At 40.2% G+C, this 10,680-nt stretch overlaps 1 protein-coding gene across 1 annotated transcript; it reads right to left on the bottom strand.

Annotated features, from left to right (window-relative positions):
• Window positions 1-4,040: 4,040 nt before the first annotated feature.
• On the bottom strand, window positions 4,041-9,084 carry LOC145678972 (uncharacterized). Its single transcript, XM_081749575.1, has 2 exons — window positions 7,519-9,084; window positions 4,041-4,997 (listed from the first exon to the last, which is right to left on the bottom strand). The coding sequence occupies exons 1-2, from the start codon at window positions 9,082-9,084 to the stop codon at window positions 4,041-4,043; spliced, it is 2,523 nt and encodes an 840-aa protein (XP_081605701.1).
• Window positions 9,085-10,680: the final 1,596 nt, after the last annotated feature.

The raw sequence follows: 10,680 nt of genomic DNA, 5'->3' as shown, positions 1-10,680 counted from the left end.
AAATCAATCAACTAATAAATACAAGTAAAAAATTTAATGATAATTGCTGATATTCCAAAAAATGGACAAAAAATATATTTGAATTGTAGATCGACTTAATGATAACTTTTACTTTTTACGCAAGGTAGCTTTTCCACATCCTGGAAACAAGTTTCTATAGTCTTTCATCACTTACAAAAGGAATTGTTTCTGTTCTTCATTTTTAGTTAGAACTGCATTGTGATTTTCCATTAACTTTAAGCTCTTTCCGCTGCGTCATTTGTAACATGCAGCTTATCAACTACTTTTTTCCCGAAAAGAAATTCATCATTTGTCGACCAACAAACCGGATCAACGTCTAGAAAACCTGTAGAAATCCGAAACCTTTCGAAGAATTTCGTGTTTCTTATCACAAAATTAGCAATTTCTTTTTCTTCAATATCATCTATTTCACTAGCGTGCAGTTCAAATCGCTTCATCGTTTCATATGAACTGTCACTATTTTTAAATTTTTCTCCTATTTTGTGTTTTGTTCATTATTGATATTCTCGTCAAAAAATAAAAGTGCTCACACTCCTCTGAGAGGTACCAAAGATGTTAGGAAAACTTCAATAAAGCCACTCTCGAGACATCCGAGTTTATGAGTTTGTACGTTTGAGGGCTCTTCAAAAATTGTAAATCTTGATGTGGTGAACGAGATGCACTGGGACAAGAAAACCAAGTAAACCAAGCTTTTTAGAACATGAAAAGTGCACACTTGACGCAGTCCTTCTTCCCGCTCAGTTAATTTAAACTGATTACTAAAGAGAAATATTTTTAAACATCATAAGGTTTTTCTTATCCACCTTACCTGCTGTACTGCTCCAGGAAAACGGAAAGAAATACCTCCAGGAGGCGTACTTCCTAGAAAAATTACTGTAAGCTCCAAAAGTTCTCTGTAATCTTCTCTGCATTTCCAAATTTTGAACAGCAAAAACTAGCTTATCTTTCTTCATATTGCAAAGAACTGAATTAACACTTCGATTAGAAATTCATGTAACAAAATTGTTGTGTTGAAATCTCGGCCACTGTTTCTGAAAAGTTTTAAAAATTGGCACCTCTGGACCGGAAGAAACTGAAACACATTCTTCAAATACACACTTTAATATCAATTCAAAAATGTGATGCCTACACAGAAGATATAAAAGTTCTTTTTCCAATTTTTGTTCAAGAAGAATACAAGTTCCATTGATACGTACAGTATTAGGAGAAGTTGTGTCCCAATGCCTCTGCTGTTGCGATTAATATGCGCATGGAGCTCCATCAATCAATTTATAGCGATCAACAACCGCAACGAGTTGCGGAGTAATAAAACGTACTTTCCCTCTTCTTCTCGAAGATCCTGTCACTATCTCATCAGAATCTACTCCTTCCATTGGAATTGTATTTTCTGTGCTGTGGTGAGTATCCTTGATCGGTATTCTTGCTTTAGACCAACACATTTCTGTTTCACGAATTGTTAACCGAGCATTCTCTTAAATGAACAAAGTGATCATTATGTGTTCGGTGTCTAGTGAAATCAGTTATGGTATTTACCTCGTTGGTAATACGAGTGAACAGATATTAGGTTGTAAGTTACTGCCCAACAGACAAGTACTTGGTGCATTCTTTTATAACATACGAAATGTGAAATTACCTTTAATCACATGTGATGATACAAGACCCAAGAAAATAAATGGAAAACGAAAAAAAAAATTTTTTAATGCTAGCTTGATGGCTAGCTCCCCCAAAGGATTATGCCCTTTATATGGGAAGAGAAGGAAGAGGATTGTGGGTGGAAGGTATATAGTGCTGGTCTATGAGTGCATTCTTTATTAATTAGCTTTAATAACAAACATAAAAAATAATATACAACAGGTATATTACGAAGATAAATACATGTGAATGTATGATACAACTGCAGACATTATAGCATTATGCTATAATCATAAGGATGGGGAGTAGGTACTAGTTCTAGCGATGGCATTGCCTTTATTTGGTTATGAGATCATATGAAGGACATTATAGCTTTAATGCTATAATCATAAATGAGGGGAATATATGAGATGGAAATGAAGTGCATCGGACATCACAACACGTGGGATATGTTAGTGGACGAATGAGCTTATCTTCCGGTCCTGGGGTGGCTCAGGACCATGATGGAGACAGTGGGAACCCTGTTAGAACAAAAGGACTACTGTGCAACATAGGATGGAAAGATGAGAGGTGAAGAATAGTCGGTTTTATAAGCAGCAACGGCATGAAGATCGGGATGATCAGGGGGTAAAGTGTAATGGTATAATGAAAATAGAAGGGAAAGTGAAGTATGATGAAGGGGGTGAGAAGGGGTATAAGCTATATCAAATTTCATAGTATCTAAGAGGAGGGCATGTCGTTCCTCGAACCGTTTAGTAATATACTTCAGTCGGAGGGTTTCGAGGTGGTATAAAATATGGGGAAAAGTTAGGCGCTCATAAAGTTCATGTGTAGGGCTGGGTAATTTAATGCGGAATGCAATGCGTAAGGCATGTCGTTCAAGAATTTTTAGTTTCTCGTAATAAAAGGGAGAGGCGTTAATCCAAGCCACGAACCCATACGTTAGTATTGGCCGGAGAAAAACCTTGTATGTGTTTAGGACGACAGATGATTTGAGGCCCCAAGTCGTTCCAGTTAAGCGTCGTAATAGATTCAATCTATTATACGCTTTAGCGACAACCGTCTTTAAATGAGGACGCCAGGAAAGGTGTTTGTCGATGGTGAGACCAAGATATTTGACGTAATTAGCGGGTTTCAGGCGAGAGTCGTCCACGGTTAAATTGAGATAAGATGGATTTTTCTGAATTTTACTACGTTTTCTGGGAGGAAGAAGAAATAATGTTTGTGTTTTATCTGGATTTATCTTGAGCCTCCACTGGTTGCACCAGCTGACGAAGGAGTTGATAGCAGACTGCATAGCGGTATTAATTTGCTGAACTGTGTTCCCTAAGGCTAGGAAGGCTGTATCGTCTGCGTATTGAAAAAGTTGGATGTTGTCTGGAAGTGGCGGTAAGTCTGCAACATATAGAAGATATAATAAAGGAGAAAGTGCTGAACCCTGAGGCACGCCGGAATGTAGAAAGATGGGATGTGAAAGAGCACTGTTGATTGAGATATAGGCCAATCTGCAAGAGAGAAAATTATAAATAAAACGGACGTAGGCAAGAGGAAGTTTGAAATTCAACAATTTAGCAATGAGACCTTGGTGCCAAACTTTATCAAATGCTTTCTCAAGATCAAATAATACTAAGCAGGATGGTTTGATTGTATTGTAATGATCAGTTATGATAGTGAGCATTCGTAAAAGTTGGTCGTTGATACAGTAATTTGGACGAAAGCCTGCTTGATGATTCGGGAGAAGGTTTTTAACAGAGAGGTGTTGGTGGAGCCTGTAAACGAGAATACGTTCAAGAATTTTGCTGTAGATGGACGTTAATTGAATTGGTCTGTAAGAAGCAACGCTATTGGCAGGTTTGTCCGGCTTTTGAAACATTAAAACTTTCGAGGTTTTCCAGTGAGACGGTATGTAACCTGTTCTGAGTATAAATGTAAAAATGAGAGCTAAGAGGTGTAGGAGAATATACGGTCCTTCTTTGATATGGCGATATGTGATCTCATCTAGTCCAGGGGCAGTATTGCGTTTTCGTGCTATGGTGTCTTGAATTTCGACTGTGGTGATAGGAGCTGTAAGTGGATGGTTAGCGGGAAGAGAGTGGGATGGATTTGGTTGAAGGTGAGGGGACTGAAAATTAACTTTTTCGACTGGATGAGTTTTTGACTGATTAGTTGGTGGTAGAGGAGTGAAAATGTTTTGTAGGTAATCGGCAAAAGCGTCCGCGTTATCTTTATCGGTATGAAGAGCTTTGTCATGGTGAATTAATGGATATGGCGTATGTGTCTTTTTACCTGTTAGGATGTTGAATCTTTTCCAAAATTTCGTGAGGTGAGCAGTATCTGAAAGTTTATTGCAAGTGTCTATCCAACGCCGTTGTTTATATGCCCGTCGTTTAATTTCGGACTGTCCGTTGATATTGTCTATGAAGCCTTAAGGATTCGACATTGCCGGTGCGTTGATAATCTCTATAGAGTTCTCTAGAACGACGAATAAGTGGAAGGTAATGGGGTGGGAGTTGAGGATGATGAGGAGAAACAGTTGACTTGGGAATATGGGAGTTTGCGGATGCCTGAATAGATGATGTGATAACGTCAAGCGCATGATATAAACCTTCTTCTGTAGTAGGGGCTTCTAAGTGTTCAAGACTGCGTGCAAGAGAAATGCGGTATGCTTCCCAGTCTGCTTTATCAAAACGTGGAACTTCACGTGATGGAATAGAATTGGATAGGTTGGAGACTCGGCGTGTGATAGAAAGTTTAATGGGAAGGTGATCACTGCCCATCGGATCGAGTACGTGCACAGTGCATTGGTCTATGAGATTATGCGAAACTATGACTACATCTGGTGTAGTGTTGGAAACATGTCGAGTTGGTTTGGGTAGTTGCAGAATAGTGCCGGTAGTGTGAGTGGTGATGAAATCCTGGAAGTGGCGTTTCTGACGATCGGTACGGCTGTGAAAATTGATGTCAGCCATGATTACAAACATTCTGAAGTTATTGGAAATATATTGAAAAAACCCATAAGGAAGCTCATGACCAGGGCGAATGTAGATTGTGGCAATGGTTACATAAAGGTTTGAATAATAGAGCGTAACAACCAAGTTTTCAGACAGATTTTGTATTGGAGGATGAAAGATGCGATATGGTAAGCTTCGAGGGAAACCAATAGCTACCCCACCATTTGCTCTGCGGGCTGGTATGGTGTTGTCATGGCGAAGAACATGATAATTTGAAACTTTGCTAGAGCGTGCAGCTGTAAGGTGAGTTTCGTTTAGTAAGAATGCATGAATGGTTTCCTCCAAAAGAAGTTGTTCAAACAAAGTCCTGTGTTCTTGTAAGGAGCTGATATTCTGAAACAATAAACTAATATGAGAGTCCATGTCTGAAAACTCAATGTATATCAGTTGTAAGGTCAGTGTTGAGAATAGAAGAGTGAAAATATACATTTTGACCAGAGTAAGTAGCTTGGAAGTTAACATTGAGGATTCTTTTGGCTGCCAGTTGAATTTGTTGGAAGACGTGTTGCCGTTGAAAGGGAAGAATATTTTGAAGTGCTGTGGTGAGAAAAGAAAGAAACTGGTTGATTTGAATTGGTTGAAAAACAGAAGTTGGCGTATCCATAGGATTGTCGGTAGGTGCCGTAACCTTTAAGGGCACGACTAGTTCTGGCTTGCTTGGTTCAGGACGGGGCCGTGCTTTCCACCTGTAGCTAAAAGTGGGATGAGCATTTCCACAAGTACTACATGCTGGCGGATTTTAAAGGTTTGGACAGGTTTTCGTGTTATGAAGTTGCGAGCAGTATCCGCATTTCGCAGGATTGCGACATTCCGCTGTGCTATGAGAGTTATAAATTTGACATTTCTCGCAACGCAATGAAAGGGGAGCTGGAGTGTGTGATGGCTCTACTCTGTGGCGTTTTTTATAAATGAAAGCTCCATTGCAAAGTAAATCGTCAATGGTCTCTTGAGAGCTAGTCAAAACGCGGAGCATGTAAGTTGCGCCATGTACGCTTTTGATGCGTAAACACTTGAGACTGGAGTGCCCTTCAGCTTTTAGTTCCTCGCTGACTTCATCGTCGCTTATACTTGGCTCGACCCCACGTATGACTACTGATAAAGCAGGTTGTCGACGTGGAGGAGGTTGCTGTTTTATATGTTTATCTGTTAGTTTCTGCAGGTTAGCGTTAACGAAAAAAAATTTTTTTGCTAGCCCTTGGGCTAGCTACCCTGTAGAGGGCTACACCCTCTTTAAGGAAAGGGATGGAATGGAAATTAAGGAATTAAAGGTTATAATCGATGGGCTAAGAGATGTTACTTTATTTATTACTGTATATTCTGGGTCATTATAGTCTTTGCGACTATAATCATTTTAGAGGTGAGGTAATTAACAAAATTATATATAGTTATAAATACAATAATGATGATTACAACGATACAATACATTATTGTGCAAATAATGCAAATGTGTATAAATGGATATGAGGTATGAAATGAGGTGCGATGCACGCCACAACACATAGGTCCTGTTAATAAAAACAAATGCGGGTTATCTTCTGCCTAGGGGCGACGCTAGGCCAATGTAGACAGAGAGGCCCTGTTAGATGACAGAGGGGTTACTGTGCTTGATATGACGGGTAGATATGCGGAAGATGGACATGAAGGCGGTGATCGTGCACAAGTGCTAAGTCTGGATGATTAGGCGGTAGGGTATAGCAATATAGTGTGAAGAGTAAATTGAGTGGGAGATGGTAGTATCGGGGGCGAATAGATGAGAGGGCGAGGTGATGCATAGTTTCGAAAAGCAGTGATTGTTCTTGCTGGTAGCGAATGGTGATGAAGTTTCGGCGTAGAGATTCAATGTGATAAAGCAATGTAGGAAAGGTTATGAGAGAGTACAAGTAACGAGTCGGACTGGGAAGAGAAATACGGTGAGCGATACGAAAGGCATGGTGCTCGAAGGTTGCCAGTTTGAAGTAGAACGAAGGTGGAGCTGATATCCAGGCAGTGAACCCATAGGTCAGGACGGGACGGAGAAAAACCTTATACGTGTTTAGAACGAGGTGCGATGTAAGTCCCCATGTCGTGCCTGTCAGACGTTTTAGGAGATTGAGGCGGTTATAGACTTTAGTTTTAACGTAGTTCAGATGAGGAGTCCAAGTAAGATGTTGATCAAATATAATGCCGAGATAAGTTACTGTTCTGCTGAGACGAATTTGCGAATTTTGTATGGAGAGAGAGAGAGAAGTGATGGATTTCTGTGAATTCTGGAGCGTGTGCGTGGTGGAAGAAATACTATGGCTTGAGTTTTTGAAGCATTTATAGTGAGCTTCCATTTTCGACACCACTGAGAGAAACGGTCAATTGATTCCTGCAATATTAGGTTGATGTGTCTAATAGTACGGCCGAGTACAAGGAAGGCGGTATCATCGGCATATTGAAAGATATGTACGTCTGCAGGCAGAGGTGGAAAGTCGGAAACGAATAGCAAGTAGAGTAAGGGGGACAAAGCTGATCCTTGAGGGACACCTGAGTGTAGAAAGATTGGATAAGATAAATGATTGTTAATATGAACATATGTAATGCGGCAAACCAAGAAGTGATAGACGAAACGGATGTATGATGTTGGTAGTTTAAGTTTGATGAGTTTGAAGATGAGGGCGAGATGCCAGACTTTGTCAAATGCTTTTTCAAGGTCAAAAAGCACAAGACAGGATGGGCGTACAGAATTATAATGATTTGTGATAAGGGTGCTTAGGCGTTGGAGCTGATCATTGATGGAGTATGACGGGCGAAAACCGGCTTGGAAAGATGGGATGAGACTGCGTGCACTGAGATAAGGGTGGAGCCTATTGACTAGAATGCGTTCAAGTACTTTGCTAAAAGTTGTAGTGAGTTGTATAGGGCGATAGGAAGATACAGCACTGGGTGGTTTTTTCGGTTTTAGGAACATGAGCGTTTTAGACATCTTCCACTCGGCAGGAAAAAAGCCTGTTCGAAGGATGAAAGTGAAGATAGAGGCTAATAAAAGGAGTAGTGACGGCGGACTTTCCTTGATGTGGCGATATGTAATTGAATCAAAACCTGGAGCAGAGTTTCGTTTAGTCCGGACAACGGAAGTGATATCGGCAACAGTAATAGGAGAAGTGAGTTCATTGGGCGGTAATGTATGGCTGACACTAGGTTGGAAGAGATGACTCGCTGTGTTGACTTTATCGACTGGATGAGAAAAAATATGATCAGAGGGTTGAGGGGTGAAGATGTCTTGGAGGTAGTCAGCAAACGCATTCGCCTTGTCCTGATCAGAAGCGGCTTGATTGTTGTTGATGATGAGTGGGTAAAACGTTTTGCTGAATTTACCACAAAGCGCATTGAAACGTTTCCAGTAACGTGATGAATGTGCTGTGTCTGCAAGAGTGTTACAAGCTTTAATCCATTGGCGCTTTTTGTACGCTTCAATATCGTTTTTTACAGAACGTTGGAGCTGATTGTGAAGACGTAGTGCTTCGGGATTTTGTGTCCGGACGTAGTCACGATATGCTTGACGAGAGCGTTTGATCTGAGCTAGGTAGTGCGGAGGTAATTTAGGTTGGTATGGAGTGGAGCTAGAAGTTGGGATGAATAATTCGGATGCACGGGTAATCTCAGAAGTGATAGTAGAAACGTGGGCATATAGCTCGTCAGATGATGTAGGAGGGTGGAGATCTGCGACAGCATGGGTAAGATATGTGCGATATTGATTCCAGTTGGCTTTATCAAAGCGAGGCGTTCGTAGTGGAGGAAGCGCAGTATGTGAACGAGTGGTGCCAAAATGATATGAAAGTTTGACCGGGGCGTGGTCACTACCAAGAAGATCAAGAACTTTGAATGTACTGTTGGCAGCGAGTGTATTTGAGGTGATGGCGATGTCGGGAGTGGTATTGGACACAGGTCTAGTAGCAGATGGGAGAGTATGTATGATGCCGGTAGTGTGTGTGGTGATATGGTCTGTAAAGCGTGTGCGTTCATTCGGAGTGCGACTATGAAAGTTTATATCGGCGAGAATGATGAAATGTTTATAGGTATTAGAAATATGACTGAAAAATTCAAGTGGGATGGGGTGACTGGGTCGAACATAGATAGTAGCAAAAGTGATGATGATAGACTTGCAGTACAAAGTTATGATGATATGCTCAGGGAGGTGTGGAAGAGGACAAATGTGATGGCGAGATGGTATGTGATTGCGAAAGCCAATTGCTACTCCCCCATTGGCCCGTAAGGCAGGAGCTGTATTGTCATGACGAGTGAGTGTGTAGCGAGGGATATTACATACGGTAGACTTGGTGAAAAAGGTCTCATTCAGCAAAAATACAGATACGTGTTCTTCGAGTAACAGTGCTTCGAAAAGGGTTTTGTTGGTAGGTAAGGAGCGAATATTCATGAAAAGAAAGACTAAATCCATATTGACGGGTAGGTTAAACAGTTGTTTCTTGACGGGATGTATGAAAATGAACGTAATTGTTGGTATAGGTGGCGTAGAAGTTGACGTTGAACACTGATTTAGCAGCTTTGGTAAGTTGTTGTAGAATATGATTGCGTTGAAAAGGATGAATATTTTGTAGGGTGAGCGTGAGAAATTGAAGAAGCTGCTGAATGGTAACTGGATCAGTGGTTTGAAGATCGGTTTTAGGTGGAGAGTCTGGCATTCGGAGCGGTACGACTAAATCAGGATGTTGTTGATCAGGTTGAGGTTTATTCTTGCACTTATAACTATAGGCCGGATGTTGTTCATGGCATGTGGGGCATTCAGGTGGCTGTTGAAGGTTAGTGCAGAGGCGCGTAGGATGTGGTCCTGTGCAATGTCCACAGACTGGCTGATTTTTGCAATTTACAGTGTTGTGATCATTGTAGATTTGACATTTTTCGCATCTCACTGGAAGAGGAGCTGGAGAGCGTGAAGGTTCAACCCTGTGCCGACGTTTATAGATCTATGCGCCAGTAGTGAGTAAGGCGTCTATTGTATCTTGGGAAGAGGTGAGAATGCGTACCATACAAGTTGCACCTTGATTGTTTCGTATGCGGATGACTTTATGAATGTTATGGCCTTCATGTTGAAGCTCTTCATGGATTTCGTCGTCAGAATATGTTGGGTCAACCCAAAAAAAAAAAAAAAAAAAAAAAGCAAATACGTGTTACAAGAAGCCTAAAATTATTTTATTTACAATAACAGTTGTAATTAAAACCAAAGGAGAGAACGATTTGGTTGTAAACGGTCGTAAAAAATAATTGTTTGACATTTATTTATTATTTCGAATTTAATTTTGTTCATAAATGTGCTCCAAATTGCTTAAAAAATGGGATTAAATAGAATAATCTGAATCTGTGAATGTATTGCCATCTATTGAGCAACATAGGAAACTACTGTTTTCTAAATCTTATTCCTATAAAGATTTAAATGTCTTTGCGGCACCATTTATCGTTGTCATAATGAACTCAAATTTACAGATAATACTTTTCTCATTAAAAGGAAAAATATTAAGGGGTGCGGTCTCAGATATACATAACTTGAGAAATAAGGACCACCCTAATGCAATAATTATAATTACTAACAACCATAGACTTAAAGTATTAGGAAATAAAGCATGCTGCTGTAAGAAGAATATAATACATATTGAATTACGTGTTCAAAGTACAGTATAAATCGAATTTTAACATGTAAACATTTTAAAGCAGTACACATTTGCCCTGTTTGGGTGCCCTTACCAGACACTGTCCAACACACACACAAAAAAAAAGCATTAAAATAGGTAGATCGAGAATGGGCTCTGGCTGGTATTCCTTATTAAGGTTTTCCTCAGTCCCATCAGGTAAATGCCAAGATGGTAGCTTCTGTAAGGCCAGAATTGGGCCAAACACTGACGCTCCAAAACTGGCGGAAGATACATTTTGCCAGAATATTATGTTGCCAACACTTTCGCAAATATTGTGGTGGTGCGTTCCGATTTCCTTTTTTCGTTTATTGGCTCCTTAAATTCGTTATGAAGTAAATGTAGAAGTG

This window comes from Thermobia domestica, chromosome 1 (genome assembly GCF_964235325.1).
Source record: "Thermobia domestica chromosome 1, izTheDome1.hap1.1, whole genome shotgun sequence".
In the NCBI taxonomy this organism is placed as follows: Eukaryota; Metazoa; Arthropoda; class Insecta; order Zygentoma; family Lepismatidae; genus Thermobia; species Thermobia domestica.
This window is presented reverse-complemented; position numbering and strand designations above follow the sequence as displayed.

What these genes read in the sequence shown, in the direction of transcription:
- LOC145678972 (XM_081749575.1), bottom strand. Translation starts at nt 9,084, where the DNA reads ATGGATTTAGTCTTTCTTTTCATGAATATTCGCTCCTTACCTACCAAC. An exon ending in TCACTACAACTTTTAGCAAA is followed by an intron (nt 4,998 to 7,518) that starts GTACTTGAACGC and finishes TTATTGTTTCAG; the next exon opens with AATATCAGCTCCTTACAAGA.